Source organism: Stenella coeruleoalba (genome assembly GCF_951394435.1).
Source record: "Stenella coeruleoalba genome assembly, chromosome: 2".
Taxonomy (NCBI): Eukaryota; Metazoa; Chordata; class Mammalia; order Artiodactyla; family Delphinidae; genus Stenella; species Stenella coeruleoalba.
The window spans coordinates 12,243,470-12,270,221 of NC_137147.1; the positions used below are offsets into that span (position 1 = coordinate 12,243,470).

The following is a 26,752-nucleotide window of genomic DNA, read 5'->3' on the forward strand; positions in this document are numbered from 1 at the left end:
TTTTCTGCTTAATTTCCTACTTTCCCTCAGTTTGGGCTCCCCAGCCATGCTGATCTGCTTACAGTTTCCTGAATTTCCATACATGTTCATATCTCCTTGCTGTAAATATTTTTTCTCTTAATCCTGCAGCCTCAGATGCTATTTTCCCCATTCTTTTGACATCAAACTCTTCAAATCTCATCCCAATGCTGCCTCTCCCACAAAACTCTTCTCTGACCCCTGCAATCATCAATTTTACCACAACTTCTGTGTTCATTCAGCATGACCTTTGCCTTAGTTTAACACTTATTTTCTTGTAGCTAATCTGTGCTCAATTACTAGGTGACCTTCCTAATTAGACAGTTTAGCATTCAGTTCAACAAATATCTACTGAACATTAACCAAATTCCAGGCAATGTACTTGACATTGAGATACATAAGAATAAGAGAAAGTCCTGCCTTCAAGGAGCTTCACAAGCTAGTAGAAGAATCAAGCATGTTAATAAACCAATAGTGCACAGGTGATAGTTTAAGTATTGAAAAGACACAGAGTGTTATAAAAGAGAGGATGGCTAAGGCTGTCTGGGATGGAAGCTGTCAGGGGAGGTCTAACAGAGTAGGTGATACCTATACAGGATTTAAAAGGAAACAAGATGGAAAGAACATTCTCGACAGAGGCACAAGGCTTAAGACACAAAACAAAAACTAATATTTAGGGAACTAGAAGCAGTCACCATCCCTGGAGTGGTGTTAAAATTCAAGGGGCAGGAGATGGAAACAACCTAAGTGCCCATCATCGGATGAATGGATAAAGAGGATGTGGCACATATATACAATGGAATATTACTCAGCCATAAAAAGAAACGAAATTGAGCTATTTGTAATGAGGTGGATAGACCTAGAGTCTGTCATACAGAGTGAAGTAAGTCAGAAAGAAAAAGACAAATACCGTATGCTAACACATATATATGGAATTTAAGAAAAAAAAATGTCATGAAGAACCTAGGGGTAAGGCAGGAATAAAGACGCAGACCTCCTAGAGAACGGACTTGAGGTTATGGGGAGGGGGAAGGGTGAGCTGTGACAGGGCGAGAGAGAGTCATGGACATATACACACTAACAAACGTAGTAAGGTAGATAGCTAGTGGGAAGCAGCCACATGGCACAGGGATATTGGCTCCGTGCTTTGTGACCACCTGGAGGGGTGGGATAGGGAGGGTGGGAGGGAGGGAGACGCAAGAGGGAAGAGATATGGGAACATATGTATATGTATAACTGATTCACTTTGTTATAAAGCAGAAACTAACACACCATTGTAAAGCAATTATACCCCAATAAAGATGTTAAAAAAAAAAATTCAAGGGGCAAGTAACAGATCATGAAGGGAGATGCTGACTGTTTCATCCTTTGAACTTTTAGGCAAAATAGTAACCTGCTGAAGAGTTTCCAGCATATCCCATATCAGCGGTCCCCAACCTTTTTGGCACCAAGGACCGGTTTTGTGGAAGACAGGTTTTCCACGGGCAGGGGTGGGGGAGGGGGGATGGTTCAGGCGGTAATGCCAGCGACGGGGAGCGATGGGGAGTGGCAGACGAAGTTTCGCTCACTCACCCGCCGCTCACCTCCTGCTGTGCAGCCCGGCTCTATACTGGCCTGCGGCCCAGGGGTTGGGGACCCCTGTTATATATCACTGTATATAGGGATATGTATATCAAACATGTAATTCTGGTAGCAGGGCATTCCCTGGATTGGAGTGAAGGGGGAAGCTTTGAAATTAAAAAGTACCCAGGACTTCCCTGGTGGCCCAGTAGTTAAGAATCCGCCTGCCAATGCAGGGGACGTGAGTTTGAGCCCTGGTCCGGGAAGATCCCACATGCTGCGGAGCAACTAAGCCTGTGCGCCACAACTACTGAGCCTGCACTCTAGAGCCCGTGTGCCGCAACTACTGAAGCCCGCGCACCTAGACCTCTTGCTCCACAAGAAAAGCCACCACAATGAGAAGCCCGCGTACCACAATGAAGAGTAGCCCCCACTCGCTGCAACTAGATAAAGCCTGCGTGCAGCAACGAAGACCCAACACAGCCAATAAATAGAAATATAAAATTAAAAAAATAAAACGTACCCAAATATTTAAGCTACCCATCTGTTCATTTTAATATATATCATTAGTAAAATAATGACTTCTATTTATCCTGCTTATATTATTATTCACTGGGGCACACACATAAATGACTATTTCTAGGACTAGACTGATACATTTATTGACAATTGAACGTGAATGAAGCTCTTGGTTGGTTAATAAAAATTAAGCAACATCACAGATTTTTGCTCCTTTAATACAGATCTATGTCAATGAAGTACCAATTGGGTTTCCAGCAGGAAAGCTTATCTTGCTACAACAGCTGTACTTCTGGGAGGGCTTGTCTTTATCAAATTTTTGATGGAAAGGAATAATAAACACATATGGAATTCATGTTAAAAGCTTTTCAAGAGAGAGGACAAACTACCTTCATCTTTCAAGATTTTTTAAATGATCCCCAAGCATGCTAATTGAATGACAGACTTAGGGAATTTTGTTTTCAATTTAACTTGTTCTTTGTTAATAAATTTAATAATTGTTTTGCTTGTTAACCCATGAAGAGTTGCTATTCAGTATTTTGTGAGGTAGTTTTTATATTTAAAGAAATGAATTGTGGGTGGTAGTGAGTTCTCAGCTGGTCAAAGTCTGTTGTTGCTACAGGGTTTATCTAAAATTACCTTCATTTTCTGATTTGTTCATGATTACATTATGTTGAGGGTAGGATACGAGAAACTAATTTTTTTTCAGAAGTATTATATAGCAAATTAAATATTTATCTAACTTATGAAAATAGTTTAGAACAAAATGGATGACTGATGGAACATTTTTCTGCTGAGTGTTTTTTCTGATTATGTTCAGCTGTTTATATTACATGGTGCTAGTAATAAAATGCTCATGAATGTCATGAAAATGCTTATGTATGCTCATATGAGCATCTGCATTTATGGGGAGAATTTTTTAAAAAATTTATTGAAGTATAGTTGATTTATATATTGTATTAATTTCTACTGTACAGCAAAGTGATTCAGTTATATATATTTTTTGTATTCCTTTCCATTATGGTTTAGTACAGGATATTGAATATAGTTCCCTTGTGTTATACAGTAGGACCTTGTTCTTTATCCATTCTATACATAATAGTTTGCACCTGCTAATCCCAGACTCCCAGTCCATCCCTCTCCAACCCCCCCTTGGTGAACACAAGTCTGTTCTCTATATCTGAGTTGGTTTCTGTTTCATAGGTAAGTTCATTTGTGTCATATTTTAGATTACACATATAAATATCATATGGTATTTGTCTTTCTCTTTCTGACTTACTTCATTTAGTATGATAATCTCTAGGTCCATCCAAGTTGCTGCAAATGACATTATTTCATTCTTTTTTATGGCTGAGTAGTATTCCACTATATACACACACACACACACACACACACACACACACACACACACACACACACACAGACATACACACACACACACACACACACCCCACATCTTCTTATTGCCTTTATGGGGAGAATTTAATAATTTCTATTATTCTTACCATCATTGCTCCACACTTATGGAATTTGAAAGCTAGAAGTATCCTTAAAGATCTTCTCATCGGAATTAGAAAACTGAGGCCCAAGGAGGTTAAGTGTCTTATCCTAGGCCACCAGTTTATTGGCTGAACCACAATTAGGGTTCAACAATTCCAGCATTGGTGCTGTGCCCTTCCCCCCACACGGACACCATTATCTTCATGGCCTAACATGGGGGTCATCTATAGGGATGGAGCATTCTGGAGTTGGGCAGTGCATAATCCAGCATCCTTGTCCGTTCTCTCCAGGGTTTTTAGTTTAAAGGAAGTAACACTATAAAACTAATGACTGTGACATGGATAAAGGTAAGTAACATAGAGTAGGTATAAATATTGTGCAATGAATAGACTCCACTGCGTATTTTATAAATTTATGTTATGTATGTAGGTGAAGGTACAGGGTTCAGGGGAAAAGCTTTACATTTAGAGCACAGGAGGAGTCAGTATCTTATTTAATCCATACAACAACCTTAGAAGTTATTATTATTCCTATTTTACAGGTGAAGCAAAGGAGGTAGAGAGGTTTAGAAACTTGCAAATATCACATTGCTACTAACAGGCAGGACCTGGACTCACAATCCAACACCCACATCCTTGACCACTATAATGTATCTCAACCTTTTGTGATTTGCAACCTCCCATTAGGAATTTTCTTAAATTGTATCACCATTTGCACATGGCATATGATTAAGTGATTATAAATTAAGGTATTTATTTATTACTGTGATGGTTAGTTTTGCTGTCAATTTGGCTAGGCTATGGTACCCAGTTATTCAGTCAAACACTCATCTAGGTGTTGCTGTGAGGGTACTTTTTAGAGTGATTAACATCTACAATTAGTTGACTTTAAGTAAAAGAGATTATCCTCAGTAATCTGGGTGAGCCTCATCCAAATCAGTGGAAAGGCCTTAACACCAAAACTGAGGGTTCCCTGAGGAAGAAATTCTGTGGTTTGCACTTGTCAGCTCCTGCCCAAGAGCTTCCAGCCTGCTGCTGACCTGCCCTACGTACCTCCAGACTTGCCTAACCAGATCCCACCACCATATAAGCAAATTCCTCGAAATCTCTTTCTCCCTGTAGATGTATCCTACTGGTTGTTTCTCTGGTAGACCCCTAATACAACTCAACTGTTACTTAAGATTATATTAAAAAGTTCATTTAAACATAATTATTATTAGTTGTATATATAATTTAAATTTTTTGCCATTTAATAAACCCTGCTGTTTAATTTACCTTAAAAAGATATTATAAAATAAAGTATGTTTTTTGCCCCCCACAAATTACTTCATGTTTGGTTTGGGGATCGAATAAGTAATAACATGTGAATACATTTAAAGATGTCTGTGTCAAAAGTACACATGATTGCTGTCATGCCCATATGCTTGAAATTATTGCATCTTACTTTTTAGAAAAAAACAATTACTCTGTTTTTATAATTTTCCAGCTTTTTTTGTAAATGATGAAAGCCTCAGGCTGTTCTTTGTAAGCACTTCTTTGTATTTGACGTGGTAGGGGAGGAAGGTTCCAACTTCTGTCTGAATAGATGGGTATAATTCAAAATACTGTACATTGCAGGTTTGTCAAGATTTCTGATAATATTAAGCACGTGAACCTGCCAAAATGGTAGCCAGTAGCCACATGTGGGTAATGATGCCAAAAACTCAGTCTCTGTGCACTGGTGCCGAATCAAATTTCAGAGACAGAGTTTTGAGTGAAGTAGAAAAGGATAGCTTTGTTGTTTTTGCCAGGCAAAAGGGGACACAGTAGGCTCCTCCCCTCGAAAACTGTGTGTCCCAACCCGGGAGGATTTGGTGAGGAGTTTTATAGCAATGGTTCAAAGATGGGGTTGCTGATAAGATTAGGGTGTGTGCAGGAACTGCACTCCTTTCATCTGGTCTCAGGTAATCTCTTGATGAGCTTTTCTGGTTCCTTTAATCTGGCCTCAGGTGGTCTTCCGTGGAATGAAGAATCCTGACATCTTCCATTTGTTAGGGGTTTTAGATCTATAAAGAGCTTAAAGATATTGTTATGTGCATCCCTTGAAGAACCAGGATCCTGCCCCAAGGCTGCACTATTCTTTCTCGGCTGTTCTTCCGTTGTCTCTGCATCCCCTCCCTTCCCTGATTAGCAACTGTTTGAATCTGCCCTTTGGGACTCAGGGAAGATCATAGAACCTGGGGTCTGTTCCTTACAAACAAGGAACGGGGGACACAGAAAGGCTTCTGTGGCCAGGAGCCCCATAGGGTCCTGCTCGGTTTCAGTACTAAGGCCTGGAAATGTGGCTAGTGGGACTGAGGAACTGAATTTTAAACCTTACTTAATTTTAATTAAAGTTTATTTTTGGAAAAAAGGTAAGTATATTTCAAGTAACTTTAATATGTGAATCTACTTTTTCAAGTGTAAATTTAGTGAAACCTAAATACGCATCAGGTATTTCCAATGAAAATTCAGCATCCAAATAGAAATTTACACTAAAGGTAAAATACATATCGCAGTTTGAATTTAGTATGAAAAAAAAGTAATTCAAAATATCTCATTCATTTTATATTGAAGATATCGCATTAAACTGTCAACTGAAATAAAGAGGCAAAATGTAAAAGTTGTGAGTTAAGTTCTGTTCTGGGACCTTACTGAGGGCTATAGCCTAGGAGACAGCCTCTCGGATAGCTCTGAGGAACTGCTCCATAGAGGTCAGGGAGGGGCCAGGAATATATACGAACTTTTTTGCTGTGAAAAACATTTGTAGTCAAGCATGAAAAGGTTACTGCTAATCACAAAGAACAGACATCTCAATGATTTTAGTGCTTTTCTACGTTTGGGAAGATGTTAGAATCTCGGGGTCACTGAAATTTTTCCTTAGCTATGTTTCTTATTTTTCCAGGGGCCAGTTTATCCAAAGTACAGAATGCTTCCTGTTTTTCTCCTTCCTGAATTCCCCTCAGGGTGCACTGTCCGTGAGCCACTGCAGTGGCTAATGGCTGGAATCTTGTAAAAGTGGAATGGCAGGCAACATTTTTTTCTAAACACAACAAAATACATTATAAAAACAAATTTCAGCAGTTTCTTCAAACATTTTAAAGAAGCGGCTACCATAAATGTAAAATTACATACGCGGCTCACATTTTGTTTCCAGTGGCCAGCAATGACCTAGACGGCGTGGCAAAGAGTAAAAGCCCCCCAAATGGTGGCTATCATTTGTGTGATAGGAATGGGAACGACATTCCTCTGTGAAGATTAACAGTGCTTAACAGTGAATGTTGAGAATTTATACAGTACCCCGTTGGTTTTTGTAAGCCCCTCAAGTTCTTTTTGCAACATGAAGAGCTAGAAAATAACAATTCTGGAGGAAAAAGAGGTAGCAGCTATTTTAAGGAGAGGTTTTAGATTCGTCACTTCAGGCTTGGTACCACGCTCAGAAATAGAAAACTGTGCCAAGTTTCCAGACTCCCATCTCGGTGCGTGCCCTATGGCAGCTCCCAGGACCTGCGGCCAAACCTGCGGTCTTTCCCGAAAACTTCTCAATTTCTTCCCAAAGGAGAAAGGCCTGAGTCTGCGAGGCTCCGGCGCCACCGACCTCCGCGCTCCGGGTGCCCAGTCCAGCCCCAAAGGCGGCTCGAACAGCACACTCGCGGAGGCGGGCGCGCCGTAGGAAAGCCCCAGGCCGATGCCGCCCGACGCCTGCAGGGAGCGGCGGCTGGACGGCGAGCCACCCGGGTAGGCGGCGGGCGGACCCAGAGCCGGAGACGCCAAGCGCCCGGCGCGCAGAGACCAGCTCAGGGATCAGCAGCCGGAGGCGGGCTCCACTTCCCTTGCGAATCCCGAACGGGGCTGATGACGAACACAGGGAGCGACGGACGTACACACGCCCCGCGCTCGCACGACAGTACCGTGCAGGGAGCGGGAGGGAGCCTCGGTCCGTCACCGGCGCGACCAGCGTTTCGCGTCCTCCACTCCCTGCGCTCCCGCCACTTCGGCAACCCGACACCCGCCTACCGCCTCCGTCCGAGGCCTCCGCCGCTGCGAGGCTCGCGGCTTCCCTCCTGTCTCTTTAAATGGTGGGGCCAATGGGCCGCCCCTGCAGCTGCTACCGGGGTGGCCCCGCGCGCCGCTATTGAGGGGCGAACCAAGATGGCGGCGGCTTTGGCTCTGTGAGGAAGACGGAAGAGGCGACGGAAGAGGCGGCGGCGGCAGCGGAAGAGGCGGCGGCGGCGGCAGCGGCGGAGGGAAAAGGACTCCCAGTAGCCAAGAGCGCTCGTGCGCCAGGGGGCTCTCGGAGTCTCCCGCGTAGTGGTGGCAGCTGCAGCAGGACCAGGCGCCGGTCGGCTTCGGACATTTGAAGCAGGGGAGCGGAGCGCAGTCCCCGGCTGCGGTGGCAGGGCCAGGTATAAGGAAGGAAAACATGGCGGCGGCGGCCTGAGGAGGCGGCGGCGGCGCGGGAAGCAGCTTCACGGAGATCATGGCGGAGGCGGGAGCAGGGCAGTGAACGGCGCCGCGAGTTCCTAGCGCGGCGGGGCGGGAGGCTGCGAAGCGCTGCGTGGCCCCCTCGGGGCGGCCGGCCTCGCCGGGCCTGGACAATAGCGCCGAGGAGCCGGAGGCGAGGAAAGGCGGGGGCCAAAGCTCAGGCCCGGCGGCGGGCCATGAGGGCGGCAGCGCGGCCCCGGGGCGGCCAGCGGCGGCAGTGAGGCCGGGGAGCCCTCCGCTCGTGGGCGTCCTCTCGCCTCGGCTCCCGCCTTCCCCGGACCCCCTTCCCGGGCGACTCCGGCGGGGCCTTTGCCCCGGCCCCCGGGCGGCACGATGACCGACACCCGGCGGCGGGTGAAGGTTTACACACTCAACGAGGACCGGCAGTGGGACGACCGGGGCACCGGGCATGTGTCGTCCGGCTACGTGGAGCGGCTGAAGGGCATGTCCCTGCTTGTCAGGGCCGAGAGTGACGGTGAGTGAACCCCTCGCGGCGGGACCCTCGCCTCGCCCGCGCCCCTGGGCCACCTGCCCGGTCCTGTGGGGCTAGCGGTCCTCTGCCTGAGAAGACGGAGGGAACGGAGGCGGCGGCTTGGGCCGCTGCGGCCGCCGCCTCGGGGGAGGACGGGCCCCCGGCCCCCCTGTCCTCCCGGAGCTGCCCGGAGAGCGCTCCAAGTGTTTCTTTCTCTGAGTGCCCCGTCGCACTTGTGCGGGCACGGGCGGAGCCAGGCGCGTCTGAGCGGTGCCGCCGGGGCGTGTGCAGAGGTCGGGGGCCTGGGAGCGGGAGCCCGGACCGTGCAGTTACTTTGCACAAGAGTGACCTTGAGAAAGCTACTGATCAAACCGATCTTCTGCCTTAGTTCAAGCGTCTGTAAAGCAGCCATGAAACTTTTCTCGGAGCTGAGAAAGTTCTTAGCTGTTTAACTTTTTGGAGCATAAACATTTTGTTGTGCTTTTCTTCTTCTTTTTTTTTGTTTTTTAACGTATCATTGCTGCATCTTTCCGATCTTGTTGTAGGTTGGCAACCCTGGTTCTGGATCTGGCAACTCTGCACTCGGCAGAGGAAGTGCTTCTTTGCCGTGGGAAGAGAGATTTGTGTTCCCGCAGCGTTAGTTGTCTTTTTCATTAGAAGTGCAGAACTTTGTGTGTAGTTTCACTGGGTAAACGCCCTGCAAGTTTGGAATCATTTTATCCGAGCATTTTATCCGTTGCTTAAATGTATATTCATAATTTGGTTCAGCTAACAGGTGGGGAGAAGTTGGCAGAAACCTTTAAAACCTTTCGAATCTGCCCTAGGGATGCATGTGTTTCACATATTTTGAAACAGCCCTTCAAGTTCAAAGACCACGTTGATTGAAGATAAGTGTTTCACATTTTTAAAGACTTAACGCAGTTTAGAGATTGCCACTTCCTCCGGTGGCGTACTATGAATTTCCCTTAAAATGTTCACATCAAGTAAAACTTTTTTCAAAATAGTTCCTTCTGAATTTGAAAATCTGCCTTGTAACGATAGCCTATAATTTTATGGTAGCTGAGTTTATTACGATTGTAGGTCTGTATCTAAATTACTACAAACTCATTTCAAGGACCTTTAATTGGACTTCCTACCCAGAACTCCAGTTCCACGGAAAACAAATAAGACTCACCATTCTGTAATTGAAGACTGTAGGGACATTGCTTTTCAATTTGAATTGAAAGAAAAATGGTAACTTGGAGTATATTGCCCACAGATTACTTTATAAGCCTCCCCAAAATAACTTAAAACTGGAGAAAAATTATTTTTCCTTGGAGGCATTTAAAGGGTTTTGAACACATTGGGTAAATTTTTCTGAGGCCTATATTATTTGTCTCTTAAAATACAAGTTTGAATGTGAAGTGTTAGTGTACTTTTCTGTATGACTATCATATAGTAACCAACTATTCTAACTTCTATGTTTTTGCTTGTTTGGAAAACTTTTTACATAGTGAGTTGGAAAGTATAGGCTTTATAGGTTCGGTTAATCGTGTAGATGTGAGATGAATTCTTTGAAACCTCATAATAATTTGAAATAAGACATACCTTCACATCCCGTGTTTAATTGGACTCATTATACAAAGTCCTTTGTTTAAAGTATTTTTAAGCATTAAGTCTTAACGTCATATTGTCATAGGGAATCATACTCTTCTAACACAATAATATAGGAATCCGGGTTTTTTCCATTTTTATCTAATAGGGAAAGCTGAAATAAACTGACTGTCCCCTTGTTAAATTTATAAGTTGTTAGGAAAACTAAATCCAAAGAGTAGGCTTAGAAAATTCCAGGATACTTGTGAAATACTTTGTAAATAATCTTTAATTTGACGATTTATGGGGTTTTTTCCCCTAACAGGAAAACTCCAAATAGGAATAATAGTCAAAATTTATTGAGTGTCTACTGTGTGCTGGAGATTCTTCACTTGTATCCTCTGGTGTCCTCTTGGTGTAGGTACTGTTATTAGCCATATTTATAGATCAGGAAACTGAGGCTCAAAGAAGCTAAATAACTTAAAATCACATAGCTAGGTTAAAAAGCAAGGAAGATCAGTGTTCGAACTGAGGTGGGGGAGAGGTGTCAGGGATTGAATAAGACTTCTAGACTATGACTTGAAACTAGTATTATGAATTACTTAATTAACATCATTAACTGTTAATAGTGTGTTTTAAACCCCCATATTATTGTCTACTTGTATTTGCTGCTTTATACTTAGATTCAAGGTTCATTTCAAAGAAAATGAAAACAATTTTTAGCCTAAAGATATTTAAAATTATAGTTTATCTCCAAGCCACATGTGGGAGTTTTGTATTGGCTGCTAGCTTGGATTATCCATTATTGTGTGCTTCCCTCATTTTCCACTACAGGATAATTGAGAATTTTCTTTTTATTGCGATGAGCAAAATGGAAAGTTGTTTCTGGTTTTCCATAAAATGAGTCATTTATCTTGTTAGAGGAGCATATACACTTATCTAAAAATCAGGAACGAAATTTCTGAATGGAAGTATTTGTGTCTTCCCTGTTACAGGGCATAGCTGTCTGGGTAAGTATGCCCTTCCCCTCTGGAGCTGAGTGCTTGGCAAATCTGTAGCTCTCCCAGCCTTGGAGGAGAGATGTCCCACTAAGTTACTGAGCCCATTTTCTGGATTGCATGCTTATTCAGTAGGTTCCTACTGGCAGATATGTTGTAGGAACATATCTTTTTTTTAAAAACGAAGGTAGATTACCTCATTACCTCATAGCCATGTACCTGCAAAGTTCCATCCTCCAATAAAGATTACTTAGTATTGTTTTTTTTCTTCTCCCAGTTTATGCTGTCCCTGTTAGGTTGGTGAAGTGAGGGTAATGATGTCATCCTTTACTTACTCTCTCACTTTATGTTCAAATCATTCTACTTGTTTTCTCCGTTATTATTTTTACCACCTCCACCTGCCAATTTTAGAATTGATAAAGTAAAGAAATTGGAATTTCTCCACACACTGAAGGATGTCTTTGAACATAAAATCACGTCTATACTCTTTATTCTGGATTACTTTGCCAATCATCAAGAATAGTGTTCTTGGGGCTTCCCTGGTGGCGCAGTGGTTGAGAGTCCACCTGCTGATGCAGGGGACATGGGTTCGTGCCCCGGAGCGGCTGGGCCTGTGAGCCATGGCCGCTGAGCCTGCGCGCGTCCAGAGCCTGTGCTCCGCAACGGGAGAGGCCCCAACAGTGAGAGGCCCGCGTACCGCCAAAAAAAAAAGAATAGTGTTCTTATATTTGGTTTTCACTTTAAGTTTTATGAAGTATATTTTACGTTTCATAATGATTTTAATTCTGACTTGTCTAGTCAAAGTTAAAAAGATTTCATTTTCATTGTTATTTGAGGCATGAAGAAATGAGACATGAGGAAATGTTTTGTTCAAGGTAGTGCTGCTAGCTAATGGTAAAAACTGGAATCCTGTGCTTCTTCCTCTTGGTAGAACTTGGTTGTAGGTAGATCTGACTCTACTCCTACTATAAATAGAAAAGGAGGTCAACAGTTTCGGTAGGAGAGTCTGTTTTGTTTTGTTTTGGCTGCGGTGGTGAGAAATAAGAGATAGCATCAGCATTTTTTATGTTATTCTTATAAATCAGTAAGTAGTATATAATCTTGCATATAGTAAGCACTCTAAATTTAGCTACCAAGAAGAACCCAGTGTCAGTACTGGGAGAAATATTTCACTTTGAAAAGTTGATATAAATGTGCTTTTTTTCTCCTGTGTAGACCTACTTTGTGGAAAATTAATAGGCTTAGGATAACCAAACCCTTATTTTCATCTGTTGCATGTGATAGCTTTTGAAAGTTTGAGGGCCATTGGCTACACTGGGTATACCTGATGGGGTTGGAGTGTAGTGAAGGCTTGACACAGGGGTGGGACCTTTTAACATAATGCTACCAAGTTTTTTTTTTTCCCAAGCCTTCATTTTAGGTTTTAAATGCCATGTGTAATCTGTGGTCCACAAAATTGGGAGGGAGGGACCTGGAACACAGACCTGCTATAGGTTTGAAACATACACTAGTCTCCTATCATCATGAGATTTTGGACTTCCATTAATTCATTTTGATGGTGTTTTCTTTCTCCTAAGGAAGCATAGTACCTAAGCTCTTGCCCTTAGCCTTGACCGTTGATAATCTCAATATACTGGAAAAGCCAGTATATTGCCAGTAAGATTGAACTGTTTACTTAAGAGCAACAAACCTGGAAGCTCTTCATTCTGAAATCCTTAAGTATTTATCCAAATCTGAACTGAGGTCAGGATCTAAGTTTCTTAACTGCAAACCAGATACTCCCGTATTACCCGAATCTGATTGATTGGTTGGTATTGAAAATAAAGCCATAAAATTATAGAAACTACAGTATTATCATTTCTCCAGTGAAGGGAATTGATATCTTCTGAACAAGTGAATTTTCCAGCTAAATTAAACTGTGTAAACAAGGTTAAAAAAATCTCAACAATTTTCATGGAATATTTCCTAAATACTATATATTAGAAGGTTTTTCTTAGGCAGTCTAATGAGCCTGTGTTGGTTAGCCTTTTATTTGTAATGTGTTTCTGGATCATTGTTATCAGTACTAATTTTTCTACTATTCAAGATTATAGTGATGCCAGGAAATGATATTCTGATCATGCTGTTAAAGAAAAGTATTGAGTGCTGGTTATGTGATAGGTTCTGGGGTAGGCGCTTTAATATAAAATTTCAGTTAATATTCAAAAGCAACCCTAAGAGGTATTATTTTTTTCTAACCATAAGTCTTGGTGCATTGATTCTTTGATTGGATAGTTCTGGGGTCTTTTTTTCCTGTACCCAGCCAGAAATCTAGCCTTTTTTTTTTTTCCAATGTAAAATCTTTCCATTATAAAAGATTTGCATGAATTTAGTGTATGAGTATGTTTGTTAGAACTAGGAATCAAACAAGCTGTCTGCTGGCTGGATCTATACTACAGGCACTAGTTTTAAGTTCTCCGATTTCAACTCTTCAGATGAGACTTCATTCTGCATGTACTAACTACCCTCCCCCATCCCTGGAGGTGTTTGTTTTGTTTTGATAGGGGTGTATTGGGGGTTTGCAGCAGGATACTAGAAAAGTTCAAGAGGAACCAAGATGTGAAGTAGTAGGGAGGGAACGTTTTTAATGACCTAATTGTTTATACCCATAATTGTACTGTTTGTTTTATTGTCACTTTTTCTTGCTATCAGTCTATGACAGCTTTACCTGTAGTTGTCTTGGTGATGTTATGAGTGGCATTTCCCCTTCTTTACCATTGTCCCCCCATTTCCTGAGTGTACAGATCTCCTTGTTATCAGTATATTTGGGGCCTCTGTTTGTGTCAGGATATACAGATCTATCTCATCTAAAACTAGCGTAGTATTCCACTGTATATATTGAATTCACACAGTACAGTGTTGGTGGCATAGAGTAACATTTCTCAGATTTTTTCCCTCAGGATACCTTTATAGTACTAAAATTGAGGATCCCTAATAGCTTTTGTTTATGTTTAAATAAAAAATATCTTTTGATATTTAGCATATTAGAAATTAAAACAAGACTTTAAAAATCTTTTCTAAAGCAAGAATTCAGTGACAAGAATGTCACTGTTTTACAGTTTTACAAATCTCTTTATAATGTCTGGTTCAATTTTTTTTTAAATGTTCTTTTCTGCTTCTGCATTCAATCTGTTGCACTATCAGTGTAGACACTGTGAGAAAAATAAGAATGAAAATGGCAAATAATCTCTTAGTAATATTATGAAAATAGTTTTGATTTTTCTAGGCCTCTTGAGATCCCCACACTCTCTAGCTGGCTCATACATTGTTTCTAGTTTTTTTTTGCCTTTACAAACACTGCTAATGACATCTGTATTCATATACTTGGCACCTGTATGAGAGTGTAGGATAATTTCCTAGGATTGTTGGACCAAAGAGTAGTATGTGTTTAGAAGCTTTGTAGATAAAGGCAAATGACCCTCCAAAAGGGTTGTGCTGATGTTCAGTTTGGGTAATAGTAAATGAGAATTAAGGACCCTCTTTATTTTTTGAAGAAGTATATGTGCAAATATGGCCTTGCACGCCTGTCAGAATCTTGGGGATGGACTCTGACAAGCATTTGCTGTGCAGGAGTATTTAGTTCACCTGAGCGTGGCTGATTTTGCTAGTGGTCTGAATGATAGATTCTGCAGTGACAAACTTAATTACATGTATTGATGCATTCCCCTTAGCTACATCAATCTCTCGATTTTTGTGTTTCCATATTTCCTTCCCAGTCATTCAGGTGGGAAGTGGGAAGACCTTTCTCAAGTCTTGATATTGGGGTTTGCTATGTAGGCTTGTCTTTCTCTTGTCTGTGTGAGTGTCTTTCTCAGATGTGTGAGGAGATGGTGTCATGGTGGGGGGTGGGGGTGAGAATGAATTCCTCTTGGAGGATAAAGGCATCTATTTCATTGGATAGGATGAATGTGTTCCTCAAATAAATTGGGGTGGGGGGCTGTTTTACGTATGTGTTTCAGTTACTAAGATATACTGGATCTACCCATTATCAAAAGCATTGTGTTCCCCTTAATGAGAACTTTAACTCCCTTGATGTCATTTAAGGTCTTCTATTAAGGAAAATTTTCCTCATTTCTCCCCTTGTTATCTCTGCTACCATGATAAATGCCTCACACCTATAGTTGAACTCTACATCCCCTTCCATACCCACTTATTACTGGGATGGAACTACTGTTCCCAGTACTGTAGCTGTAGCAATTGATAACAAATAAACTTGTTGGGGGGAAGGATTGTGTAAATGCATATTAACACTCAGCTGGATCTTTTTCAGTTGATTGGATAAGTGCTTATAATTTTATTCAGTAGAAACTATGAGATGGGAGTGGGGAACCTAATAGATGGACTAGGAATAAAACTAGAAATGTGTCTTTTCATTATTATCTTACTTAGCCCCCCAGTTAAAAGGCTGTTTCCCATATTCCAGCCTCTACAGCCTACTGACATCTTGGGGAACATGGTATTTGGGGACCAGAGCTGGACTTCCTAAAGTTATATCTTAGACTAAAACCATTGGATATGGCTGAAATGGTTTCAGGAGAGATGCTTCCCCCTGACATCTTGAATGGCCCAGGAAAAAGAAAAACTTACCAGAAGCTTCTAGTATGTGCTTATTCTTGTTTTCACCAGCATTTCGGAAGGGAACACTTCATACTTTGAATTTGTGATTGATTTTTCCTTTTTAGTCATCCTAACACTGTAACACTACCGAGTTTTGAAACAAATGCAAAAAAAAAAAGGCAAAAAAACTTGTACTCAAAAAATAATAGTTGGTGTTGGTGTTTTGTTTTAGCAGTTGCCAAGTCAGGTGTGTGGGTTTTTTTGTTTTATTTTTAAATTATTTATTTTTGGCTGTGTTGGGTCTTCGTTGGAGTGTGCGTGCTTCTTATTGCCATGGCTTCTCTTGTTGCAGAGCACGGGCTCTAGAGCGCAGGCTCAGTAGTTGTGGCGCACGGGCTTAGTTGCTCTGCAGCATGTGGGATCTTCCCAGGCCAGGAATTGAACCTGTATCACCTGCATTGGCAGGCAGATTCTTAACCACTGCACCACCAGGGAAGTCCCAGGTGTGTGTTTCTTGAAATCACAACTTGAAGTGATAGCTCCAGCCCCTATGCTGTGTGTCATTTTACCCCTTCTCTTAAACTTAAAAAAAAAAAAAAAAAAAAAAAAACTTTTAAAGTATAATACATCAAAAAGGTACACAAATCTTAAGTATTCAGCTTGATGAATTTTTCACAAAATAACCAGCACAAAGATGAAGAAACAACATAACCAGCACTCCGGAAACCTGCTTCATGTCTCTCTTCAGTCACTGTCTCTCCCCTTCCCCTCAACAACCTAACTTCTAACACCATAGATTAATTTTTGCCACTTTTTGAACTTCATGTAAATGGACTTATGGTATATACTTTTGTCTGAGGCTTCTTTCATTTATGTTTGTAAGGTTCATATACATTTTTGCATTTACATGTATTTGGTTCATGCATTAACATTGCTGTATGATATTCCATTGTATGAATATTTACACTTTAGCTTTTTTTTAACAGAATTCACATGCCATCTCATTCAAAGTGTATATAGTTCCGTATTGTCTAGTATATTCACAGGGTTATGCAACCATCACCACAATGAGAGACCATTTTGTCCTCTAAAAGAAATCGTGTACCCATTAGCAATCACTACCCATTTGTTCCCCCTTCCTCGCAGTCCTAAACAGCCACTAATCTACAAATCCTCTAAATTTGCAAATTCTGGACCATTCATATAAATGCAGTCCTAAAACATGTGGTTCTTTGTAACTGGCTTCTTTAACTTACGTTTTCAAGGTTCAGTTACAGCATGGATCAGAACTTCATATCTTTGTATAGCCGAATAGTCTTTCATTTTATTTACCCATTCATCAGTTTTTGGACATTTGGATTGTTTCCACTTTTTTGCTGTGTGTACACAAATTTGTGTGGGCAAATGTTTTTGTTTCTCTTGTATGTACCTAGGAGTGGAATTGCCCGTAACTCTGTTTTTGAGGAACTGCCAAATTTTTCCAAAGTGGATGCCTTTTTATATACCTAGAAGAAAAATGTATGAGGGTTCCAATTTCTCCACATGGTTGCCAGCTCACGTCATTGTGTGTCTTTGATTATAGGCTTCCTAGCTGGTGTAAAATGGTTATCTTTTTGTGGTTTTGGTTCGCATTTCCCTAATGACTAAAGGTGGTGAGCTTCTTTTCATGTTTATTTTCCATTTGTATATCTTCTTTGGAGAAATATCTACTCGGATCCATTCCCCATTTTTAAATTGGGTTATCTTTTTATTATTGAGTTGTAAGAGTTCTGGATGCAAGTCCCTTATCAGATATATGATTTCCAAATAATTTTGCACATTCTGTGGGTTCTTTTCACATTCTTAATGGTATTGTTTGTAGCATTTTTTATTTTTGTTTTTAATTTTGATTATGTCCAGTTACCATCATTTATCAATGATGTCTGATTTTTTTCCTTTGTGCTTTTGTGCAGTTTGACTTTTAAGGTGGCATTACTTACTTAGTTTGGTTCTATGACATTAGATCTCTTGCATCTTCTGAAATATGTTATAAAGTAATCCATTTGTTTCACTCTATTATTTATGTAGTTTTCTGCGGATTGATTGTTTTTTGAGGACATGATATATTTCAAAGTAGGGTTTTTGGAATGTATTTTCTCATAGAAACATGTTTTGAATATGATTATATGCCATGACTCATCTTTTAAAAGTTTGATCCATAATGTACTTGACATACTTTGTGATTTCATTGGGAAATAATAGGGTGCAATTTTTGTTCTAGTAATTAAACAATAAACAGTGAAAGAATATTTACAGAGATAGTTGGAAATTTTAATACTTTTAAGGGACTCTAGACATTGAGTTCGTTTGCTTGCTGCTTTTTCTTCTTATAAATATATCACTAGACAGCTCTTAGTAATTACCGAAATAAAAATTCGTTGATTGTGCATAAAGAAAATTAAGGGGCACTGGAAAATTTATTTTGATTATTGTGGCAAAAGTTGGAAAAATGGGAAGAAGAGTAATCAGGCTTCCTCCAGAATGTGAGAATATTTGTCTGAACCTCAGTGAGCCAAAAATAGTAAAAAGAAAAGAGCTTAAAGAAATGGGGTGTTGGGAGTACAGGTGGAGAAAATAGGGAGACTGTTTAGTTACCTTAAGTACAGACAGGGTAAGAGACAGATTTTGGGTTAAGCAGTTCACCTTTGCTATACACTGGAAAGATTCAAGTAAAGTGGGAAGCTTTCTTGTGCACAAGGTGTTTGCAAATTAAGTCACTGCAGCTTGGCAAATGCTGGTATTTTACTATATATATTCAATATCACTGAGCATCATTACCAGCCCATGGTAGTGAATGATCAGTAAATTACTAACACGGGGCAGTATCATAAACTTAGTAAACAAATTTTAACATAAAGGCAAAACTAGTCAAATTTGGAAATGTTAAGAGTGCCCTTTTCTCAAGTGTCTAGCCACTATTTGGAATGGATAAAGCAACTGTTTAATGTAATATGAGAAGAGTTGAAAGCTTTGGATGAGAGACAGCTGCAGAGGAAATGCTTTTTCTCAAGTATTTTGGGTCAGAACTTGGCTTTAAACTGGAATTGGTTGAGGAGGGGAGAGGTATACATTTAGTCTTAAAATTTGCTTTTTGTGGAGACATACAGATGGCCAACAGGCACATGAAAAGATGCTCAACATTGCTAATTATTAGAGAAATGCAAATAAAAACTACAATGAGGTACCACCTCACAGCAGTCAGAATGGCCATGATTAAAAAGTCTACAAATAACAAATGCTGGAGAGGATGTGGAGAAAAGGGAACCCTCCTGCACTGTTGGTGGGAATGTAAATTGATACAGCCACTATGGAAGACAGTATGGAGGTTCCTTAAAAAACTAAAAACAGAGTTGCCATATGATCCTGCAATCCCACTCCTGGGCATATAGCTGCAGAAAACTAATTTGAAAGGATACATGCCCCCCAGTGTGCATAGCAGCACTGTTTACAATAGCCAAGACATGGAAACAACCTGTCCATCGACCGGTGAATGTATAAAGATGTGGTACCTGTGTACAATGGAATACTACTCAGCTGTAAAAAAAGAGTGAAACAATGCCATTTGCAGCAACATGGATTGACCTAGAGATTATCATACTAAGTGAAGTAAGTCCGACAGAGAAAGACAAATACCATATGATATCACTTATATGTGGAATCTAAAATATGACACAAATGAACTTATCTATGAAACAAACAGACTAACAGATATAGAGAACAGACTTGTGGTTGCCAAGGGGGAGATGGGGTAGGGGAGGGAATGAGGGAATGGATTGGGAGTTTGGGGTTAGCAGGTACAAACTATTACATACAGAATGGATAAACAACAAGGTCCTACTGTATAGCACAGGGAACTATATTCAGTATCCTGTGATTAAACCATAATGGAAAAGAATATGAAAAATGTGTGTGTGTGTGTGTATATATATATATATATGTATAACTGAATCACTTGGTTGTACAGTAGAAATTTAACACAACATTGTAAATCAACTATACTTAAATAAAATTTTTTATTATTATTTTGCTCTTTGTCACAAAGCAGTAGTTATTTTCTAATACCTTGAGTCTTACGATACTGCCGGGGAAAAACAGAAATGTGCAAATTAGCTTATTCTGAGAAGTAAATTGATAATTTGAAGATGGAGAAGTGTGATTTCTGTATTAAACAGAAATATAAGACTTTCTGAAGGTGAATCATAATGTGGGGATGTACTTGGGCAATGGATCATATCCTTGATGTTTTCAGACTTTTACCAGTGAATTCTTATTTTCAGTCTTGAGAGAGACCAGATTTTATTTATAATGCTTATTTGCATGTTTTAAGTTATTTCTCTAATAATACTGTATATTAGAGATTTAATCCCAGATCATCTGGCTTCACACTGTGCTGTTTCACTACCTTCTGCTGCCCAGGAGTTGTTAGATTTCTCTTACCATCTAGTGCTCGCTCTTTAGATGATCGTGTCTGTTTTGTTAAAAGTAAACATGTATAAAGCAAGCATTTCTTAGGTTACAGGCTATTATATTTAAATTTGTATTGTTTTAAAATAATATTTCCTCAACTGAAGTTGTATGTGCATCAGTCCTTCAAAAAAGGAAATGTGTGTGTATGTAAGGGAATATAATTTTGCTGCTTTACAGTTACATAATGGAATGTGTTTGTTTTTTCTTTTTCCTCTTTCCTAGGTTCTCTACTTTTAGAGTCCAAAATAAATCCTAATACTGCATACCAGAAACAACAGGTAAAATTTTGAAGATGTTCTTTATCTTGCATATTATCCTCTCGATTTGGTGATTAAATGAAAATTTGCCATCTGATTCCTTACAATGAAAATTTTGGAGTAGATTATAAGATGCTTTGCCAGTCTAATTCTAAAATCCAGTTCTACCAATCTCTGTATATATAAAGCAGTCATTTTAAATTAAAGAAAAACTTGCTTCAAGTTAAGCTAAGTTCTAGATATTTGACTAACTGAGCCTTATTCTTAAAAGTTAAAACCTAAAACGACACAGTTTTCTTGTTTCTACCTAAAGAGAATTTAAAAAGTGACCACTGATGGAATAATCAGCTACTAACACAACTAAATGGTAGAAACTCCTTCCTTCACTGTTGTAAATGCTAGTGCAGGAGGAACATTCATATCTCTATACAGCAACTCAGTATAAATACGAATCTGATTTCTTATATAGCCTGACTGGGACCTTATAATGATGTAAGTTTTTTAAGAACTTTCAATTTGAGTACACTCTCTTTCTTGTACCCTTCTGATGCAAGAGATATCTGAAAGTAAATCTCTCACTTAATACTTGCAAGCACTGTCATCAAAATTGGTATTTATTTCAGAATATACCCATGTAGATAATACTGAGTGCTTTACAAAGCCAATGAAATCAGTATCAGTTCCCTCACTGCCCTGAAGATGCAGATATAAAATAACTTAAAATACACTACCAACACATTTATATTACTTTATAAATATATAAATATATAACTTTATAAATTATAAAGTGCTTTGCTTCATCATTGACTATTAAAATACTACTAGAGGCAAGTTAGTTTTATTTTGCACATAAGATGATGCCTAAAGATTGTGGCTTGCTTGAGGTCACACAGATAGTACCTAGGAAATCGGATATTTACTCCTAAATTTATATAACGGTGATTTATTTGTCCAACAGGTATTGGTACAATATGAAATATTTTCTTGATGGTTCAGTGGTCTGTTAAATACACTTTGTTGCATTTGGTGTTCTTAAGAAAACCCTCAGGTTAGATTGCAATGGCTGGAGACTAGAGTATTATTTGGTTTTGATATTCTATACATAAATTAACGTTTTGAGTTTTCAGTCAGCTGAAGAGTAAAAGCACATCCTAAGAAAAAGAAAAGATCAAGTCTCTTTTGAGGATGAATGAACAAATCTATATGTCTTAACCTATAGGCTGTTGGATGATAAGCAAGCAGGATGATTTGGTGAAAATTAGGCTCTTCAAGGAAAACAGAAGAGTAATTCCTAAAAATTTTCAAACTTATGAATTTGTCAAATGGATAACTAAGAGCGTATTTCTATCTGTGCCCTGATTTAAGCCTCCAAATGATTCTGAATATACATTGTAACAGAGTAGTTGCTTACAATTGTCTTAAACTTACCTTATTACTAATGTGATAGTGGTTTTAGACTTCTTCCAATAGATCTTACCTTATTACTGGTTTTCAAAACAGTATGATCCCATTTATTTAAAGACGAAACTGAGGCCAACTGACTAATTTCTGACATGTTGATCTTACAATGTTAATGTAAATTATTTTGAGCTGGAACAGCTACTCAGTCACTGGAACACTTGCTTGCCTGGGATCTATGATCTCTTGAAGTTCTTGAAGATAATAAAAAGGGGTCTTTGAGCTCTTTTTTAGAATTCTGAGTAAGATTTGCGGATTTATCCTCTTAGTAATGCTGCACAGCCTAATCAGAGGATTGTTTATTTACTTCTGGCTGGCATCACTTTAGTTCAGTAAGAGACTTGGTCTCATGATTGACAGTTAAATAATTGAACAGAGTAAATATGCAATTTAGCAGACAAATTTTTAAACATGGGATCCATTTGTGTACAATAAGTGGTGTCCTTACGAGGTACTGAAAAGTATTAGAAATTACATAGCTCTTTTAAGATACCTTAAAATATAGTCATGTTTCCTCCTCAATACAGGAGCTTTTATCATTTCAGTAGATGCTCAGCCAGCCTTGGCTTGGCTCCTTTCAGTTACTTATTAGATTAAATTATTTTTCTTTATATTGTGTTCACATCTAATTTCTACTCCTAATTCGTCTCTTTGGACCAGTTTGAAAAAGGCTACATGGTAGCTGTTACATTAGGCTTCGTTTTCAAATGTAACTCTCCCTAGTGCCATTCACAAATTCTTAATGTGATTCATAGATCCCTCTGGAAGGCTCTTTTTTGAAATGGTTAATTGCTGTGAAACAGTGTATGTGTTTATTTATAGTCAGTAATTTCAAAAAGATACCTTAGACCCTATAAATATACCATGCATATTGTAGAATACAGACTATTTGTACTACAGGAAATATAAAGTGGTCTCGGTATTATAATTGTAGTGTCTTGCTGAGATTACATCTTAGTAAAAACTGTTGAACTGTTTATTAAACTATCATTAAAAAAACAAAAATTGGTATGAAATGGATAAAAGGGTGGTAGGTGGTAGGAGCATCTTGCTTCTTGAACTTTGGTGAAAGTTAGAAAACCTCTGTCCAGGTAAATGCTCACGTTACAAATTTAGCCAATAATTTCAAGGGCGTCATGGGCCTCAAGTGCCCCAGGTAAAGAACACCTGATACTGAAAGTTAGAGAGGAGGAGGAGCAGCTATGTTTATTAATCACATCCTCCTGACATGCCCTTGCTACTGAATACTCAGGACTTCCTCTTTGAGCGTTTTGACTAGAGCATAAAATGTAACTTAATGTGCAAGCAAAGGATTGATATAATGTTTAGTTTGTATCTTTTGATATATTTAGATTATGTGCTCAATTTGTAGTGCTTTTCATATATTGGTTCAACTTCTCCTTAAGGAGAATGTTTTCATTTTATAGATTGGATAAAGTGAAGTGCAAAAAGGCATTGGAAATTACTGACATCAGTGTTACAAAAAGTAAAAATGAGTACCATTCTCAATTCCCTATTGCTTTGTTCATTTGCCTTATACTTTGAAGTAGTTTGTGATAATATATGTTAATCATTCAGACTTCTTTTCTCTCAAGGACACTTTGATTGTGTGGTCTGAAGCAGAAAATTATGACTTGGCCCTTAGCTTTCAAGAAAAAGCTGGATGTGATGAAATTTGGGAGAAAATATGTCAGGTAATTTTAAAAATCAGAAAATCAACATGCTTTCTTTTTAAGCATTTTGTTTTTTGCTGTGCTTTATGCTAATGCCCCAAACTTTAAATAGAGACACATTTCATATAGATCTTCTAAATTCACTGCTGTCTGTGAAAAAGCTTGATTTATAGGAAAGTACAGTTTATTGACATTAATCTACCCAGCCCAGACCTTTTCTGAACTCCAGAGTTTTATATCCAGCTGCTTTTGAGAGCTCCTCCATGAGTGCTAACTAGCATCTCAAATTTAATAGTCTAAGACTGAACGTAATCTCACCGAGATTTGTTCATTCTCCTAGCTATCTCTCTCATCTCAGTAAATGCCACCCAGTTGCTGAAGCCAGAAACGTGTTTATCCTTCCTTCATCTTCTGTATCCATTCAGTCCCTCAATTGTAAGTCTTAAATGCATTCACTTACCTTCATTTTCATTGCTGTTAATTTACTAAGCCACCATCATTGCTTGCCTGGTTCATTGCTTTCATTCCCAAATCTGTACCACAGCTGGAGTGATCTTTTTAAAAATGCAAGTCTGATCGTGTTACCCCTTGTTCAGTAACTTCTTATGGCTCTTGACTGTCTCTTCAGTGTCATCATGCATGTTCTCAATTGATTCTGGAATTCCTTAATGGTTCTAGTACCTCAGTCTAGTGATAAAATCTCCACAGTCTTTTGAGAATGGTCATTTTTTATGCGCTCTGATGGCTAAAGCCACTGGTTCTTGTTATGGACTTATTTAGACCATTACATCCTAAGGATGCTTTCTCTATCTTCATGTTTATTTTATCTGGAGAATAAATAACTTTCAGGAGATTCTTTAATTCATTGGTTCTCAAGGTGTGGTCCTCAGACCAGCAGGATGAGCATGACCTGGGATCTGTTAGAAATGCAAATTCTGAGACCCCCATCCCAGATCTACTGAATCAGAAACTATGAGTAGGTACCAGTAATTCTATTTTAACAAGCCCTCTAAGTCAGATTTTCTCTGTAAAGGGCAAGATGGTAAATATTTTAGGGTTTGTGGACCATACAGTTTAACAGCTATTCTGTTCTGCTGTTGTACTGTGAAAGTAGCTATAGATAACACATAAATAAATGGACATCGTTCTCTTCCAGTAAAATTTTATTTACAAAAACAAGTGGTGGTCCAGGTTTGGCTCGTTTGTCAACGCCTGCTTCAGGTGATTCTGATGCAGCCTGAAGTTTAAGAGCCACTGACTTAGGAGAAGCCACAGTGCTCTTGAGGCACAGTTTCTCCTTAACTTGCAGGATTTATTTCTGCTATATAATTCTACTTAGCTGTGTTTTTCATAAATTAACCTGCCTGTTAAGCTGTCCCTTTCCTTCTCTTAACATGTGAAAAGCTAACATGTTTTTATGCTTTCTTCATGTTTTCTTTGCTTTCTGTCTCATACAGTTGTTTTTACAGCATGTTCCTCTAGATTTTTGTCATGTGGAGTTCTTCCATAGAAAGAGAAAAGATTAATGAGCTCAGGGTGGTGCTGAAAGCACCCGTTATTAAGAAAAATCTTGTTCTCTTTCACCTTTCTAAGATGAACAGTCGCACCCTGGACACAATCTTTTATTGGGTCAATATTTAACTCAGACCTGGACTCAATCTGTTAACCGTCATGCCTGGCTCTCCTTTAAAATTGTTGGGGCTTTATTATGCTTCTCCTTAGTCTGTAACACCATAAATTTTTCCGTCATTTTCTCTTGGGGCACAAGTAGTAGTACTTGTATACTTTGCTCTACAATAACTTTCCTGGGAATCACTGCCTACTTTGTTGTTCCTTTCTGATCTTCCCCTCCCAACTTTTACATAGTTTATGTTCAAGATGTCATTTCTCAATGACTCTTATGATCCTGGCTGTACTTCTCAATTAATTTCTGGATCCTGGCTTATTTTAGGGAATTTACTGTATTTTGTTCTCTGAGATCTTATGTTTCTCTATTTCTTGAACTCATCATTTTTTTATCTAGAAACAACTAAAAAATCTCCACATTATCTAGTACTCTCCTTGATAGCAGTTATGTCTGGGTGCATCTCTTTTTCCTTTTTATATCTTTATGATCTTCACATTCTCATTTGCTTCATATCTGTCCAGATTGACTTCTGAGATTTATCCTTTCTCATAAGGAAAGCTCTCTCTTCTAGCTTAGTCTATTTTCCTTTTTAAATTTTCATTCTTCTATTGCTTCTCTTCTGAAAGTAAGACTGAAACATATTTGTCAGATTATTACAGTTTCACCATGTTTCCCTGAGAAGATCAAATTCCTAAACACAGGTCTTTTTGATTACCTGTTCAGCCTTCGTATTTGCAAATTAACTCCAGAAGATGGCATTTTTCATTATAATAAGGGCTCTCATCCCTTATCATTGGTTTTGTAAACAAACCCCTACCATTTTTCTATAGGTAGAGCCATAGCTTGAATACTAGGAGTCTAAAGCTGTGATGAGATCTTACGTAATTTAAAAAAATCCAGGGCCAACTTGAGACCATGCCAGGTAAAAGCTGTGAATGTGCCTAGCCTCCTTTTAGTGGTGCTGCCCACTGGGTTAAGGTCAAGACGGTATTGCCTTGCAGCATTTTTCTAGACTTAGTCCAGGACTTCTTCCCTTCTAGTATCCATCAACATCTCTTAACCATGCTAAGCAATTTAAGTTTGTTGGTCATTTCATATAAGGCCTAAGTTTTCCATCCCTTTGCCATTCATCTTGGCCTTTTGGGCTGGTTTAGTGGCAGTGTCTCAAATTACAGGGCCAAGATAGCAAAACTCATTTCATTCCAAAATACGTCTTCGACCTTTTGTAAAAATTTTCTTTTACCTTAAAATGTATTTAATTGTGAAGACGTATAAGTTATCTTTTTATAATTAGAGCCCCTACACTGACATACAGTTGGGGTTTATGACAAACTTTAGAGCTTCTAGGGGATCATGAGAGGTATAGGTTTGGGTGTGTAGAAAGGAGAACTTCCATGGTTTGGTTACTTAACTTTAAGCAGGTATTCCTAGGGGATAGCTCTGCTACACATAGGTTGCAGTTACTTTTTATGTGGTTTTATTTTTGTGTGGGTG

At 39.3% G+C, this 26,752-nt stretch overlaps 1 protein-coding gene across 3 annotated transcripts in view; it reads left to right on the forward strand.

Moving 5' to 3' along the window:
* The first annotated feature begins 4,008 nt into the window (after positions 1 to 4,008).
* Positions 4,009 to 26,752, forward strand: part of PPP4R3A (protein phosphatase 4 regulatory subunit 3A) — a 44,477-nt gene continuing 21,733 nt past the window's right edge. For 2 of the 3 annotated variants that reach the window (XM_079912141.1, XM_079912142.1), the window contains exons 1-3: positions 4,009 to 8,574; positions 20,466 to 20,521; positions 23,554 to 23,652. In XM_079912141.1, coding sequence (XP_079768267.1) covers positions 8,433 to 8,574; positions 20,466 to 20,521; positions 23,554 to 23,652 — 297 coding nt within the window. In that variant the 5' untranslated portion in view covers positions 4,009 to 8,432. Of the gene's footprint in view, positions 8,575 to 8,916; positions 11,154 to 20,465; positions 20,522 to 23,553; positions 23,653 to 26,752 lie in introns of those variants that run through there. The other variant, XM_079912143.1, reaches the window with a different exon arrangement.